Below are 18,005 nucleotides of genomic sequence, written 5' to 3'. Positions count from 1 at the left end.
TGGATCAAATTAGTCGTCATATTTCCTAAATTGTCTGCAAGATTCTGCAATGGAGAATAACAACACATTCAAGGAACAACACAAAATGTTAATAGATGTCCTCCATCATGTTTTTAATTACGTCAGGTAAAAGAACTTTCTGGTTTGGTGCAGTGCTGTGAGTATATATATATATATATATATATATATATATATATATATATATATATATATATATATATATATATATATATAAATAGGATATTTTGTATTCACGATATGCTGGCTCACTATAATGATTGGCCTATTACTCTCTACTAAAGCTTAAAAATACTGAGATATAACTTTAATAATATCTCTAAGCTCTACCACACATATTTTCCTGTATTGAGCTGTAATTGAGCTGTTGTCTCAGATATGCACACACTCGCTACGGCCCCGAGTCCTCTGCTTGTTATTTTTCTTTGCATTGATCGCTGTATCCAGCAACAAACCCAGTGAGAATTTTACAAGTGTGCGCACAACTATCATGGCAAGAGTTAATTTTCATTGCTCTCTTACTTGTATGCGGCAAAGTCGAATTTTCGGGGAAATGCTTGAAGCTTTTTAAGACAGCACTGCTCCCTGCTCTGTGTGCTTCAGCACGGCTGCATTCAGTGGCAACTTTGTTTTCATCGTCGTGTTTATTATTTTCACCATAACAAGATGTACTGTGTAGATCTGGATAAGGCAGTCAGCTGATGTTAGCAAAATGACACTAAATTTGCTGTATGAAAAACATCGTGTTGACTAAGACTTTATGACTATCAACATCCGCGAGTCCTTTTTCAGCTGAGGAAATGAATCTCATACAAACGTACAACAGAAAACAGCATGTTCTCGGGTGAAAACATGTGATTTAATCATCTCCTCCAGCCTTTCACTCCATGTTGGCCTTTTCTGTGTTCTCCACATTTAATAAGACACCAACAATAGCTCTGCTAGCATGAGGTCGCTCTCAATCCTGTGAACTCACTCACTCTCCCCTTTCTCTTTCACCCAGCATCCCTCTGTCTATGCAGAACTCTTGGTGCTAAAGCTCGTTTCTCGCCCCGGCTTTAATTACAAGGTAATTGGTCTCACTAACGAAGGGAAACATGGCCTGCGCGTGCGCATGTGACTGTGTGTGTGTGCATACATATGTGTGTGTGTGTGTGTGTGTGTGTGTGTATGGCGTTTTTGTTTGTGGGTGCAGCTGTGTGTGTTCTGGGCTCTGACAGGGTATCAGAGAGTGGGCTGTGTAAACAAGCCGCTAGCATCCTGTCATGCAACGCTGAAGCGGTTTCCCCCCGTGGACTGCACTGCTGGTCGCCCCTGAGCCGCCACAATCTCTCTCACACACACATACACACACACACGCGCGCACTCAATCCACCTCTGCATAGATGTTCAAATCGTGCCGCATAAGAACAAGTAGTTCTTCAAAGAAAGTAGAAAAAGCAACTCACACTTTGTCCTCGTCATTCTTGAGTTAGTCCCTCACCTGAACACACACACACACACGCGCACACAATTTAGTCTGTTCAAACACTAAACGACACTTTTGACTGAAAAGTGTCAAAACTATTTGTTTCCTAAATCCCGCAGTCTGTGTGAACAGGAGGTGTGCTCGTGTGTGTGTAAGTCCGCTTGTGAGTGTTTATGCGCATATATGTATGTGTGTGTTTGTGTGTGTGTGTGTGACTGTCAAACACTAGAGGCCCATCTTTCAAAGCATTAGGAAACACAGAACACAGGTAACTCCTCAAAACACAGCAGTCCTCCTTTCATGCCAAGGCGAGCGAGCCAGAACAAAGCTTCCTCTCATGTCTGTCATCTCTGCCAAAATATGGAACCACTTGAAGTTGTTGTCCTTCCCCTCTCTATCTTTCTGTGTCTCATCTTGTGTAATGAACCCCTTCCCTTCATTCACTCAGCCGGGGTCCTGGAAGAGAGGGATGGAGCAAAGGGGGACTGAGGAACATCAGAGAGCATGAAAAGGAAAACGAGGCTCTGCCATCTGCCAGAGTGTTTCTCTATGTTTCTAACTCTCTCGTATCTCGTCTCTGTGTACATATTATCAGAACCATCCTTTCAGTCCAATTGAATTTAAATTAAAAACTTTTTTTTTGTGTACAGCATTCAGATCGTCTTTGTAAATTTAATTATATGTCCTGTTGTCTTTTATGAGAAAAAAATCAGTACGAAGAAACGGATGAATTTATATTTAATAGTTGTTTTTGCCTTGTTTTATTAGATTAGCTACAGTGTAGATACAGAGAGGAAATTTGGGAGGAGAGTAATTCTATTATTTTGTTGCACGACTCGTATAGTTGAGTTGGATGTAATGAATGAATGAAAAGGAGACAGAGAGGTGGAAAAGGAGAAACTCCACTTGTCTCCAGAGCAGATGATCCTGAGTGTTTGATAGTTAACCATTTCTGTTTTGGAAGATAACTGCCATGAAACAACATGAAAAATGAAGTCAACACAGAAGTGCCAAAAACAGACCGTCATCTAATGGCCACTTGAGGCTGGCTCCAGAAGCGCTTCAGTCTCCAGGAATAAACCTGTTTACAGCCAGGTGCAAAAACATGTCAGTTTCTAAAGCTAATTTCTGCATTTCTGACAACTGTAAATGGGGCAAACATTTATAAGGCCTGAAGTTAAGGGCAAGGCGTCACTACAGTTTGAGTCAGATCTAGCCATCACTCCACCACAGCTTCACTGTCTTGTCAAAATATAGTCACTTAAGGCTCCACAAATTAAAGATGGCAATGGCAAAAACACCTATTAATTTATACTACAATACGTACGGTCAAAATGCAGGTTTAACATGTGGACCATGTGCGCTACAGAGCCGGCAGAGCGACCGACTCCGGGTTTAGCGCCCTGCTAGCTTGAATGTTGATCAAATATTTAAACTTCTTTTAGACTCTCCAAATGTTATCGAACTGAATGGATTAGATCTTGATAGTGAAGTCAGTCATTTCCTGGAGGTTCTGACGCAAAAAAAAAATATCCACTGATTTACAGACGTGTCTTTCCCAATGTAAGTCAACGGGAAAAAGACTTCCTGGGCCCCATGGCATCACGTGCAGGACCTGGACAGTGTAATTACACTTTTGGCCACTGTGTAAAATTTGCTTCAAACCCTGATGCACTTCCTGGGGTTTTTTTCTAAACTTTGCTTTCACTCACAAACATCTGCAAACAGCTCCTCACTTCCATTGATGTGATCTGATCAGCTGTGAACAGATCGACAGATCAACTGTCCACCTCGCAAATGAGTAGTGCTGCAGAGGAGGAAAGAAAGTCACGCTTGTGCAGTGTTCAGGGACCCGCAAAAATGTTGAATTTTAGAGCAAGTCCCCAGACTGATATGATTATATGGTAATGATTAGAAAGAAAAAGTGGTCAGCTACCGTTACACATAGATTGTCAGACTGTGGGAAACTGCATAGCTGTCAATCAAACACGTAGACTGACAGGCCCAGTCAAAGGTTTGGAGGTTAAAGGAGAATTTCTATAGCTATATAAGACCCCCTGTTTTTCATTTCCACATTCAAGAGTATTAACAAGAAATCTGAAAAACACTTTGACATTATTGTTTTACTTCAAAATGGGATGACCTTTGTGTTTTCAGTAATAAATCACCTTCACAAATCAAAAGAAAACAGAGTCATTATTTGCCTATCACGACATAAAACATTAACAATACCTGTTTTGCAATAACTCCTAGCTGTGTCTTTGATAAGCTCCATACAGACCACCAGCTCTGTTTCCGCATTGTTAGAAAGCTGAAATAGGACACAGCATCCTACCAACATCTAAAAAATGAGAAATGTCCTTTCAACGCGCAGTCCTTCAACCAGCACAGCAGGGTGAGAGTATCGGCCTCTATTCTAGCCTGTGTGTGACATTGGGACTTTTTTTTTTTCCTTTTGTGCAAATTATGAGCACGGAGCAAACTGTTGCTATGGAGACTGTAGTTAGTGATGCGGTGGGCAAAGCCACACCAACTAGTGTGCAGGAGAGGACTAAGCTGAACATACTGAGAGGATCACAGAGTACACACACACACACACACACAAACACACACACAGTCCAAGACTCAGGAAAAGCAAATAAAAGGCTTTCACCGATATATATTTTCTCCCTGACTCAGGCGTTTTGAATGCTTATTCGATGTGGTCACATCTGAAAGCTTGGATGAGGCTTTTTTAACACTCAGGAATAGGGGCAGAAGAGTGTGTCATGGGAGCGGCTGCACAGAAAGAAGACGCTGAGTGGAATGAGATGCCAGCCTGGGAACAGCATTGATCACATCTCACCACCCTTACCTTGCCTCGCAAGTTATTATAGCGCTGGGGGGAAAAAAAGCAGATGGATAAATAGATAGGTGGGACGAGAGCACAGAGAGGTGAAAGAGTAGACAGCAGGATGGATAGATCACTACTTTTCCAGAAATAAACTGATGGGAGAGAAGGGCAGCAGATAGCAGGAGAGGACAGAGTGGAGGCAGTTATCTCTAAATATAGTTTTAGGGCTGGAAAAGCCACGTTTGGAAAGTGTGTGCCACTATCTGCTGGTGAGTGTTGTCTTCTATCCCCCACACCCTATTCCACTATTGGCCTCCACAGACAACCACAACAGCAGACAGCCAATTCAATTCAATCTCTGTCTGATTGGAGGGAACAGATCTGATTACCTCTCATAGAAAGGCACACACACACACAAACACAAGCAGCGCGCACACACTCAAAATACCGTTGTTTGTGCTCGAAGATTCCCCAGGGAAAGATATCAGAGTAAATGGCTTCGGTGATTGTGCCAGATAGACTGGATGTGTGCATAATATCCACACGAAGAAGATAATGTGTTTGCTAATCGCACACCAGAGACGAGCAAACACACACCCACACGCATCCGCGCGCACACACACAAAGGCTAACAGCTGCACAGCTATAACCCTTAACCACTTTTTTCATGCCGTTGGCTGCCAGCTACACTGTGGAAACACACTCCCACACATCCTCGGCTAAATCCCATTGTGGAAGAGTCGTGATTTCTCAGAGTTGTGATGACAGTTGACGGCGTGTGTTGACAGCAGCGGAAGTTATTATAACTTGTAATCATATTCGGTGTCACATCGTGAAAGACAGACGCGCATCAGTGGATGTTTTATTTCAACGTTTAATGATGTTATGAATACAATAACTGCAAATAGAAAAGAAAAAAAAGTTGGCCAGAGTGGGCGATAAAACCCCAAAATACAAACATCAGTGTCGTTATGTTTACAAGTTGAGTTTTAGGAATGGAAAAACATGCAAATGATCCAAATGACTGCTGGTTACCTGCCAATGTGGCTGCTCGGATTGACAAGCTTACCAATCAGAGCCACGATTTACCAACATTTGGCTGGCCTCAAATATCCACTAACGGCCCTGATAGTGTCCATACATATAGTAACAACAATATGGGCACGATGCCAGTCTCACAGAGCAAAATCAGCAGTTTATATGGAGGGATTTAGCTATTTTTAGCTGTATCTGTTCATGCTTTTTGTTTAGCTTTGTCAGAATGGAGCCACAGGAGGAAAATGAACTTCACACTGCAATAAATTCTGCAGACATTCTTGTTTTTCTATGTTATACAACTGAACTAAATTAGAGTACTGTAAAATAAAACTCCCCTGTCTCTCTGCCAGCTCATCAACACACCAACAACATGCCCTGTTTTGACTGGAGATCCTCTGGAGGGTGAAGCAAAAAGCGGAGCATACGTTCATTAAGCATGCTGTAACATCTTAAGTGTAATCTGTAATTATATTAATTCTGCTACATTTGACAAAATGCCGTGCTGTTGAGACCCTATGTTGTGATGTCAGGTTGATTTGCTCACGCGGTGAAAGTGAGAAATGCGATCCAAAGGTTCCCCCGGAGTAAAGCGTCCACGGTTCATCGTACTTCATTAGCAAGGTGGGCGCTGAGATGTAAAAGTTTATAAGTGGAGACAAAACTGTCTGCTGCTGTTGGGTTTAAATGTCAAATTGGCTCGCTGTTCGAATTTGACATGCACATAAAAGTGCTCGCACTGGCAGACTGTCATCTCTATGTTTTATTGATCATGAAGAAGAATATTAAAATGTCTTCCCTTTTAAAAAACAAACCGTTACACTAATTAAAAACATCCACTCGAGGCATCTTACTGGAGTTGTAGCCCTTTGAAAAACTTCAAGGTTGCATTAGTCAAACAGAACCACTAAAAGCACTGCACAATGTCTTGTGACAGCCTTAAGAGGTGGTCCCCTTCCACCCCCAAAAGAGGCTGCAATACATTTGAAGGGTGTGAGACCTTAACATCTTAGAAAAGAAGAAAAAACAGACACTAAGCATCTACATTACACCTGAAAGTCCACTGCAATTCGATACATCAGTTCTGCCATAAAGTCAGAGTCACAGTCATTAAACAATTATATTTTTTAAGAACTAAGATCATAGTCAGTGATGGTGTTGTGCACAAACAGATGTCCGGATAGCTGAAAATTTGGGTCAAGCTTTAATATTTTGACCCCCTCGTGCATGTAAACGGTAAGGACACTAAATGAGAAACAGAATAGTATTTTGGTATTTCACCTTTACAGTCACTACGACCTTAGTAATAAACACATAAGTGAATTTGCACATTATTAATAAAGTCACCAAAATCCTGGACATTATAAGCTTTATTAAGAAAGATATTATGGCAGGGTTGTTGTACTGGATCGCATTAGATTTTTGAAAAGTTAATTTTCATTGTTAAACTGTGAAACATTGATGGTTTTGAACTCCTCAGGCCTCTAAAAAACTGTCCAAATGAATCATCTGAGAGGGGAATGCCATTATTCAACTGAACTTCTCAGAGTTTACAGATACCTGTGAAACCTATGATGGGAGATCATGAGTAGGCATTGCTTTTCTATAAAGGCTCACAAGCCTATAAGCTGGTTAACTAGTGGTCTAAATTAATACAGACATCAATACTGAAGCTGTTATGACTGCATAAGTAATAGAGGCGGGGGGAGGAAGGAGGCGGCGGTGGAGGGAGAAAATCAGAGGGATAAAGAGGAGGTGAGATGTAATCTTTCCGGATATATGAAGGATTAAAAAAGACTATTATACCTCAAGAATCAAGCCTGACCAATAAGACTGACTAATTCAGAAGCAGAAAGCCGCAGTTATTCACTTCAGGTCATGTAAATGCTAAAGGTCGGAGGTTATCTCCGTCTTGTCACGGTAATTCAATAAAAACCTTCATGCTAAGAAAAAAGTGCTCTTAGAAGAACGACCCTGAATTCACAGATGAAAAATAATTGTGTGTATAAAAACACACACACACACACTCAGAAACACACAGACACACGCTGACGCATAGACCCAGTCACACAACATCTGTGATTAATGTGTGACACGCAGCAGTCCCATAGTCTTTTTCATCACATTCTTCAGCACAGAGCTGTGAAACAAAGGCCTGAGATTAAACAGCTCTCCTTCACATTGACTCATTAGTCTCTCTCACTCTCTCTCTCTCTTCGTGATCACTCTGTGTCTCACTCATTCAGGGCAAGGTCATTTAGGAGTCAGAGCAGTGGGTGGAGGAGGAGGATGAGGAAGGGTATTAGAAGCGTAAAAGACTATCCTGCAGGGATTCTCACTATGCGGAGCTGCCATTTACACCCTAATGATGATCAGCTATTCAGCAGATCTATTTCCATTTAAATCCAGCAACTCCAAAGGGACCGAAAGTAGGGGCAGGACTGGAACAGAAACATGTGTATGTACTGTATGTACACAGGTTTTGGGTCAAATACATGAAGCACAATAACAGGAACATTATCAAGGTTTCCTATTTCTAATGCACGCGTGTTGGTCGTGTGTCGTATATGAGTGTGTGTGTCTCTCAGTGTGTGTGTGTGTGTGTGTGTGTGTGTGTGTGTGTGTGTGTGTGTGTACGGATGTGTGTCTGTGTGTCTGTCGGGAAGAATGACCCAGATCAGAACAGAGATGAGTACTCTGTGTGAGCCCGGCTCGACGACTCTGTAGCTGAGTAAATTGTACATCCCATTTTTCAAAAAAGAGATGCAGAATGAGACAAGCCGTGTGTGTGTGTGTGTGTGTGTGTGTGTGTGTGTGCGTGTGCGTGTGCGCGCGCGCGTCTGTGTATGCGTGTGTGTGTGTGCATGTGACACAGGGAGCGAAACAGAGACGGTAAAGAAGGCAGAGGAGAGAAGCTAAAAACCCTCAAGTCTAAATGCTGAAGGCAAACCATTCATCTTTCCTCTCATATGCTCTTCTGGGCTTCAATCCCAGTCCTAGCGAGTGTGCGAGTGTGCATGGTGTGTCTGCGTGTGTCTGCGTGTGTGTGTGAGTGTGTGTTTGTGCATGTGTGCGTAAGTGTGTGTGTGTGTGTGTGTGTCTGCGTCTCCCCACATATGGAGAGCAGTCTGAATGATGAACATGATCTCCATTGCAGCAGAACAATAGTGTTTCTAAATAGGACATGAGAGGCATTCAGCCTTCCCTCACACACTGTGTATGGGGGAACCGACGCTTGTTTGCAGGGGCTGAGGCGCGCCGTGTGCAATGAGGCATCTGCTGCAGGTGATAGTGAGTATGTGAGTGTGTGTTTCTGTGCATCCATTAAGTGTTGTTCCCGACGGTGTCCGGAGTTTTTGCTACATCAATCAGATGCTTATTCAGAGAATGCTAGGCGTCGCTCTCGCAGTCGGGCAGGTGGCACCGAGCAGCTGGGTGATGGCTGCCAGCCTGGCCCCTGGCATCACCTCTGCTCTGAGACCACCCAGGCCTGCTCTCATACACCTGCTAGCTACCTGCCTCTGGAGCTTTTCACACCTGGATCTGTTTGCTTCTCACCAACCACAACATCGTTGCACCTGTTTGGTAGCAACCTACTGTAGCGTAATACCCTCGCACCTGCTAATTAGCTATGAACAACAGCCGCCCCGCATGCTGTTGTCTAACCCAAATCCATCATTAATAAAGAGAAAAGTAAAGGGACAAGAGTACCTGAATATAGCATTGCATTAATTAGCTGTTTCATTTGAGAGCTCTGAAGGTTCATTGTGTTTGTAATATTCTCTTTCTGGTAAAGAAGCTTTTACAGACAAATTTAAAGAAAAGTACCTAATTTAAAAGTAACTAAAATAACAGTAAAAGGATTACTTTCCTCATTAGTCATTCATTTCACTTCAACTTAGCTGGCTTGCCACCGTAGTTAGATGGTGCAGGCTGTTCTCATATATGTTTTCCTATGAAAACTAATGCACGCAAATTCATAAAAATTCCACAAATTTTAAAAGTCTGCGATCACGTGACCAGTGCGCGGATATGAAAAAACAAGGAAGCAGTGCCAAGTGGTCTCGTGGGAGACCGGGTAGGGGGGTAGATTGGTCATAACTTGACTTCCTGGGACTTTCCCTTTGAGATGCGTTTTTGGAACCATGTAAACTTTTTTTGCCTAAACCTAACCTCCATAACTTTACATTATTTACCTAACTGTATATTAAGGATGTAACGTCATTTGTAGGGTGTTAAGTCGTAGAATATCATACAAACTGGTGTGTATGCATTTTTTTTTAAGATTATTTTTTGGGCTTTTATGTCTTTAATGTATAGGAAAGACTTAGTGTGAAAGGGGGAGAAAGAGAGAGGGGGCGACATGCAGCAAAGGGCCGAGGCCAGAATCGAACCCGAGGCTGCTGCGGCAAAGACACAACCTCTGTACATGGGACGCCTGCTGAGCCACCGGATGCCCCGTGTATACAATTTTGTAGAATATCATACAAACTGTTCTACGAGGACACGTTTCACAGAGTTTGGGATTACACTGATTGCTTTACTTGCACATCCTCCCCACCGCTGTCTTGATTTTTTCTGATCAGCACTTATTCGAGACACTCGAGCATGGTTCAGACTGTACAGCAGGTGTGATGTTGCACTTACCTTTCCTCTTGGAGTCCCGTCTGACGCTGCTGGGCCTGACCGCTGGCTGTAGCTCTGTCTCTGTTGACATCCTCAGGCTCCAACTGGGCTAGACTCCGCTCCGCTTGGCTCCGCTGGGCTCCGAGGGTCCAGTTCACAGCGTCAGTGCCGGCTGTGGGTGCGTGGGCGCCGGGTGTGTGCGTGGAGGCGCCAGGTGTGTGTGTGGGCACACAGGCTCATGGGAGAGGGATGGGCTTTAGCCCTGACACAACATCCCACACACACCCACAGAGAGCTGGGGAGACAGAGGAAGAGAGCGGTTTGCTTCAGTTAGGCGCTGTTTACTCTTGGCAGGCGAAACCTTGCAAGAGTTCTCAGAAGGCATGACAATGAGCTTGTTTCTGATCGGGGGCCTTGAGTAGATGTTGCCCATGGTAACAGACTGTAGAGACCTGCTCTACACTTCCTGCCTCCTGTCAATAACATGTCTCCTCAAGGACACTGCTTAAAGAGCAATCCCACCTCTTCAGAAATGTTGATCATTTTAATGAAAATTCTGGTTAATTACCGTCCTGGTCATTTTTTCATTACTGGTCATATTGTCACTGTACTTATTAAGTTAATTGCTGTGATTTGGGAACTCACTACAACAGTGCTGGTGCAAGAAATACAAGGTAATTAAGTCAGTTAAGTCAGTTAATCTGACAAGTTGCTGAACAGTAAATAATCTAGCCAGAAAACACTGTTTGGGAGGCATAACTGAAATGTTGTTTATTTGAGCTGGGTAATGTGGCCAGTAAATAAGAATCTGATATTTTGAGGATATATCTCAATACACAATATATATCTTAAAATTATAAAATCTTCTCTGACCTAATTTAGACTACAAAACACACTGCTGTCACAATTAATTTAAATAATGTACTGTCAGAATAATGTTAAGTAAAGTACTATTACAGTAAAGATAAATAAAATACTGTAACAATAAAGTTAAATAAAGTACTGTATATATAAGTTAAGTAAAGTACAATTATTATAAAGGTAGATGAAGTACTGTTACATTAAAGTTGAACAGAGCACTCGTATGTTAAGGATAAATAAAGTACTGTCACATTAACTTAAATAAAGTACTTTTATAAAAAATATAAAGTACTGAGATACCTCGTATTGTTAAGTTAAAAAAGTACAATTGTAATAAAGTTAAATTAAGTATGGTTATGATCAAGATAAACAAAGTATTGTTACAATACAGTTAAAAAGTACAGTTATAAAAAGTTAGATAATTAACTGTTGTAATAAAATGGCGTGTCTCAGGCTGGATATGTTGATGTTTCTGTTATAAACTTGATGTTTTCAGTGAACAGGTAGCTGTCAGCAGCAGCATTATATAACATGAGAACCAAATCTCTCACTGTGAGCCTGAAAGAAACAAAAAGCTCTCCAGTTAATATATTAATAATATTTACAAGTGTCAGCGGTGCTCTATGGTCACAAAAGGTCACTAAATACCCGCCCATATCTGTAATTATCCCTCATTACATGAGAAAAGTGTGTGCACACAATGCCAGTAAATTCAGAAGGTCAGAGTTGAACTGGTCTTGTACACTATGCTGGAGTGATACTGTAAAACAATTTAACATTAACTTCTTCGTTTTATCAGAATAAGTTTGGCAAAACTCGACCAATAAAACCTGTTTGATCATCTGTTCAACGCCTTGCTCAACTTTTTCCAACAAGTTGCTCCAGTCTCAGATCTCGAGAATTCATTACTGGCTCCAATACAGCATTACCAATAGCGAAAATGGCCAAAAATAATAAACCATATTGGGTGAAACTGTAATTTTCCGTTATTGCTGAGACCACACTCGTCGCCCTCCCTGGGCCCTGTCCAGTGCCTGGTGGTCCCTCTGGCTCCTGCATTCTGTCCCTTCTTCGCCCATCTGCCGCTACTTTATTCTGAAGTGTTAACTGGCAGCAAATACTACAACTTAGGAGCCAAAAACACTCAGATCCGCACTCTAACCCTGTCGTGTGAATGCATGAAAACACACGCCTATTTACATGCACACACAAATGCAGACGAGCTCCTTTCTTAGAGGTAAAGCACAAAGACAGCAGGAGACAGCTGCAAGTTGATATGCTGCATAATGAATCCGACTACCTTCTGAGCTGCTCTTCACCTCTCCTTAGACTGTCAGTCTTGACCTCCCTCTCCCTCTCCATCTCCATCTAACAGTAGCTGAGTGCAGACTTGAACAAAACGAAAAGACTGGTGCTTCTTGGAGAAAGAGGGAAATCTCTCTTATTCTCTGCCTCCCCCTCTCCACGGTGTTTCTGTGTGAATAGGAGGCCCCTGTGAGCCTCGGGCGAGAACAGATGAATTGAGAGGCTTTTAATTTGCTGCAGACAGAACAGAACAGAGTCCATTTAATTCTGCCAGCAGAGGCCATGTCGGCAAAATGCTGACAATATTCTTTATCTGGTCCAAACACACTGGAAAAGTGTGAGTCACTCCAATTACAGGCATTATCAGCAGCACTGTTCCACCAAATGGATAGAGAGAGAGTGAGTGTGAAGAGAGAGGGGTTAGAGGGAAGAGAAATGAACAGAGTGGGAAGAAAGTGAGGGGTGAGGGAACATAGAGTGGGTGAGGAAGATAATGAGCGAGGGGTAAAAGGGGAGAGAAAAAAAGCCCAAGGAAGTAAAATCAGAGCAGAAAGGATGGAGCGTGAGCGGCTTCAGCGCTAACCCTGAACATGTCCCCCCTCTGTCCCCTCTTTTTCCTTTTTGTTCTCCGAATTTGTTCTTCTCCTTCTAGCTGTGAAGTCTTTCAGGCAGCATCTGGAGCTCGTCTTTAAGAAAGGCAGTCTGTTAATCCTCGACTTGGACCAAAAAAATCAGTCTAGAACCCCCCCCGCCTCAACTGCCTTAACCCAGAAAATAGCAGCTTTTATTCTCCAACTCCAAACCCCAAAATTCAAAGACATGTTTCTGTGATTTTACATTGAGTGAATAATACAAAATATATCACGAAAAATTTGCAAAAATGAGTTTTGAGTTCATGTTCTCGCTGCTAAATTGCTCCTATGAGAGCACTACTCACTTAGTTGAAGTCCAACTCATCCAACCATTACGAGCGAAAAACTGCCACCAGTCTACGGGTGAAAATGAGCAAGAAACCAGACTCGGACGCTGAAAATGAAAAATCTGCTGCTGCGCCACAGTCCAGACTTCTCCAAGGCTCCAGACATATGGTCGTTTCTCTGGAGACTCGGGGGGGAAAGAGTTCTACATCTAAGCTACAGTCCCCGAAGGGGAGAACAAGCTAATTTCTCAAAAAACGGAAGAAAAAAAACAGTTTATGTCTAGCTTCAGCTGTACAAATTCCCTGCCTCACACACACACACAGACAACATGAGAGAAAGAGCAGCGCCATCAAAAGCCATCGTGAACACTGTAGTGGTGGTTTGACCTGGAATCAGCGCGTGAGCTAAAAGTAGCAGCAGAGTAGGACGTGAACATGGCTTAGTGTGTCTGGATTTAGACGGCAATCTGAAGCCATACCAGAGGAGACGCGCACGGGAGGAAAGGAGGAGACGGGAGCGAGCGCTAAATTGGACGTCCGTAAATGGGGGCGCTGCCAACAGGCGGCGAGTGGGTGATGTGAGGATCTGCCTGTGTGTGTGTGTGTGTGTGTGTGTGTGCTCCTCTGTATTTGTGTGTGTGTGACTTGATAAACAGGATGCTGCCAACAGGAGCTTAATGCCCAGAAATCATCTGCAGCTACAGTTAAGTCTGCCAGGCGAAAGGAAAGGAAAAAGAAAGAAAGAGAAGAGGGTGGAGGAGAGCGGGGCAGGGGGGTTGCTGGCACTCTACCCTCCCCTCTCTCTCCCACCTCCCACTCTCTCGGGGTAATTGTGTTCTGTCCATCAGGCTCACAGTTAGATTAGCACCTCCACTCATTCAGCTCTCCTGCCATCTCTCAATAATGAATAATCATAAAGACCACCTCTGCACTACAGTTCTCACTACCTGTGCTCTGTCCATTTCCTGCCTCCGCCCCCACCATCCGTCCACCCAACGCCACCTTTTCATCCTGACGCCACTGCAGAGCCCTTATCAGCATCACATTTCTCAGAGCTGTATACTTGTTGATGAATAACCATGACTGCCGGTACAAAAGGTTATCCATGTTACAGTCTGTTGCGGTTCACATGTCTGAAAAGTAAATGAACGATCTTTCCTTAGACAGCATTAATAATCAGACGCAATCAAATGCTCTGAGTTTTAGGCGCCCAGATGCTTAAATGCACCTTGAAATGTCAACTGATGGATCGCACGAGCAAACCAGAGTGGAATAAATGTCAATCAAAAAACACTGTATTTGGAAAAAACAACGAAGTACATTAACGACAAAAACTAAGGAAATACTGAGACCTACCAGTTTGTGATCTGTAGTTTGTAAAATACAGTGTCCACCAAACTGTGGTAGTCAAAGCAGCTCAGGAAGAGAAGAAGCGCAGTGAAGAACAAAGCAGAGCATAACTGAAAAGAACAGCAGGAAGGGTAAAAGATCAACTGCTAAGAAGACAGGACGCACCAGCGGGTAAATGACTTAACGTTAGTTTGAGAGGAAGAGGGAGGGACGAAAAAGACCTGAGGATATGAGCTGTGGGTCAAAGTTCGGAGTCACAACTAGATAAACGCTTTATATGACTTCCTTCATCACTCAGCCAACAATAAGTGCAGAGTCATTCAACCCAAAGTCACATTTATTAAGATATTGCCAAAGAACAACGTATGATGCATGGAAACTGCAGAACAGACCAACTAGGGACAACATTTTTAAGTAATTTTTTTTTTTTGAACCACAGCCATGTTAATGACCAGTAGGCAAGTAATCAATAAAAGCTCACAACATATAGAATAAGTCACACAGGCAAGCAAATTAAGTGGTTGAGTCATACATTAAATAAAAAATTGTTTTTTTAAATAATTCTGTCACTCAAATCCCCTCTGACAGCTCTGCCTGCAATTCTTCAGCAAACAGCCAAATAAGATCGAAAAGATAAAATGTAAAACTTCTGATGCACAAACATGTTTTCTTGAGGACAAAACAATGAGACTAAACATGCAAAACACTAAAAACAATCCCCACCCAGCCGTCTGTCGACAAACTGGAGTGTTACTGTTTTTTATCAAAGATTACTGGCTGTGAGGTCAAAGGTGACAATAAGTACAATCCGCTCACTGCAACTTGATAAAAAAATGAGCGGATTAGTTTTGTCGATGTGAGCATACTATAAAGAAGTAATAGCGAGCTGCTTAGATGAAGAGGTACTGGCACTTGTTCCAATTGGGTTGTCTATTAACATATTCTTAATTCATCTAATTCTTCACAGTGATTAATTGAAGGTGTCACTATTCTCCAAATCCCAGATTCTATTTGACTTTCAATTTCAAGGTAATGATTCGAGGCAATTTTTGCATAAAACTTTTTAGCACTGAAGGTTATGCCATTGACAGACTATTGAGTCTTGACTCATAAAAATCAAAGGACCCTTGGTTGTATGTACTTTTATGTAATCTTAAGTACTGTCATTTACAGAGGCCACATGGTATCGCATATGATCTGTTTTCGATAAGGAATCGGAATTGTGACGCTCCTATAATATAACCAATTCAACTTTCTTGATAATCTATTTATCACCTAAGTCATTCTTCTAACAAAAATGCCAAGCATTACCTCATTCCAGCTTTTCAAATGTAAGAATTGGCTAATTTTCTTTGTCCTATGTAATATTAAACTGAAAATATTGGTGCTGAAAATATGTGATGTCCATTTTTACTATTTTCTTATTTTACATTTTAAAGACAAACAACTAATCATTTCATCCACAAAACAATCACCCTATTAACCAATTATAAAGAAAAAATAAGAAAATAAGCGCTAGTTGCAAATAAGCATTTTTAAATAGCATTTATTTAACACAGCAAACAGAGAAAGTAATTGTTAGAAAGTGATTAGGAAGACACTGTAGCTGCCATTAGTTGAAAGTAAGAAAAATGACACAAAGAAATAGAGCATAATCCAAACCACGAAAGATTCAAAAGTATAGTGCAGTGCTAAAAGCTGAATATAGCGAGATCTTCCTAAAATCTCTAACCACCTGCACGACCACACATTGCATGGTTATGGTTTGGTTGAGGGTCTAGACTGGCACTGTTTGGCACAACATCATGGATCAATGCAGCTAAAGCCTGATGTGGGGCTGCTGTAGACATGTATATAATCACAGCTCAATACACCATAGCACAGCCACAGTGTGATTATACCCGGCCTGTGGTAAAAAAGGGGCCTTTCTGACACTGATCTAAAGAGCCATTACACCCCCAACACCACATTAGCAGCGCTAGACTTCAGGCAATCCCTCTTGAGGTTGAAGCCAGAAAAATAAAAATCGTGACTTCAACAGTGCTTACATCTGTACCACATACGAACAACGCCTCAAAATTGTTACTGCAGCTGTCTGGTGGATAAAGCACCAGCTATTGCAGCAGGCCTGGAGGCCTATAAGAACAGCAGTGCAGCGATCAGGCAGCCAGCCAGGCCACCAGCCAGCACAACAGCACACTGCAGGGGGGAAACATGGAAACACGGGCCTCTGAGCTGCTCTAGGTACTCCACATGGCTCCCTGCCTGCCTGAATGACTAGAAGGAACATTCAGCAGAGGCCTCATCACGAAAAGGTAAACATACACACACATACACACACACTTTCCCACCCACAATCTCCTGCCAGAAATAGGATACACCACAAGATGACAGATCCACACGCACGTGCAGATCACAAATTAACACAAAAACATGCTCTCACACACACACACACACACATACACACAAACACACGCCTCACATCATCTTCACCTAACCTATTTACAGACACGGGGCTGTAGATATCAAAGCGCTGCACTCTCTTTGGGGAATTCCTCCTTTCTCATGTTTTAAGGGGAAATAGATGAAAACGAATCTCGTTTCTCCCTGCACCTCCCCTGTGTGAGTGTGTCTCCTCTGCCTTGTTAATGTGCTAAAATGTAAATTGGTTGTGCTCAACAATGTGTATAAGGCTTCCTTTTTCATGCAGAGTGGAAGCTGTGGCTTTGCCGACAGACTGTGGATATGCCTTTATTAACAAACCCAGGCTCTGATTCCACCTCTTCGTCTGGCAGTCTGATCTCCTCACTGCCTCCTTCAACCTCACGCTACTATTCTACTACATCCGTCTGCATCATTATCATCCCTGTTAACACGAGAGGTGGAAGGATCCACCAGTCTGGATCGAAATATATCAATTCAATGTGCAACAATCTAGTCAAAGAATCGATATATCATTGTATCATGATGAAACAAGTGATTCACACCCATAGTTAACACATGGAAAACTGATTAACTGCGGATGATCCTTACACATAGAGACCTGCTGCATGTTATTCCTCATTCGCTTCTCTCAGCAACATGTGAAAGTGTGCTGGGGCTCCTTCTTCTCCATAAATGATTCACTGATTGATGTGTTTTTGCAGGGAACTGAAGCAGGCAAATGTCAGCAATATGGTAATGATCCTGATCAACCAAGAGCAGTACAAACACACACTAGACTGGTCCGAGGTTCTGCTATGTGTTCCCCTGACCCCTAAAAATACAAATAAATACAATTTTTAGTTATTTTCATGGCATCCTTGCTTATTTAATTTTATGCATCAGCGGTGCATGAATGAATGAATAAATAGTGTGCAGGGAATGACAGTAGACACAATAGAAAGGAGGGCTGGAGGTTTTTCATCTAGGCTAGAAAGCACCCTCACATTCAACAATTCTTCAACCAGTGTGTCCCCAGCAGCTCTGAAGCCAGGGGTCGCTCTCTGCTCTGGAAAACCATCATCACTGAGCTGCAGTCCATTGCGCTGCAAGCCTGTTAAAAACGTCCACTCAACATGATTTAGATCCCCCCACAGCCCCTCTGGACC

General features: G+C 42.4%; 1 protein-coding gene across 1 annotated transcript in view; it reads right to left on the bottom strand.

Moving 5' to 3' along the window:
- Positions 1 to 18,005, bottom strand: part of dab1a (DAB adaptor protein 1a) — a 294,645-nt gene that overhangs the window by 55,326 nt on the left and 221,314 nt on the right. Inside the window, exon 5 of the mRNA XM_042484070.1 lies at positions 10,002 to 10,275. Coding sequence (XP_042340004.1) covers positions 10,002 to 10,071 — 70 coding nt within the window. The 5' untranslated portion in view covers positions 10,072 to 10,275. The remainder of the gene's footprint in view (positions 1 to 10,001; positions 10,276 to 18,005) is intronic.

The sequence above is a fragment of the Plectropomus leopardus genome, chromosome 3, assembly GCF_008729295.1.
Source record: "Plectropomus leopardus isolate mb chromosome 3, YSFRI_Pleo_2.0, whole genome shotgun sequence".
In the NCBI taxonomy this organism is placed as follows: Eukaryota; Metazoa; Chordata; class Actinopteri; order Perciformes; family Serranidae; genus Plectropomus; species Plectropomus leopardus.
Note: the sequence above shows the minus strand (reverse complement) of the source record. Positions and strands in the feature narration are given on the sequence as shown.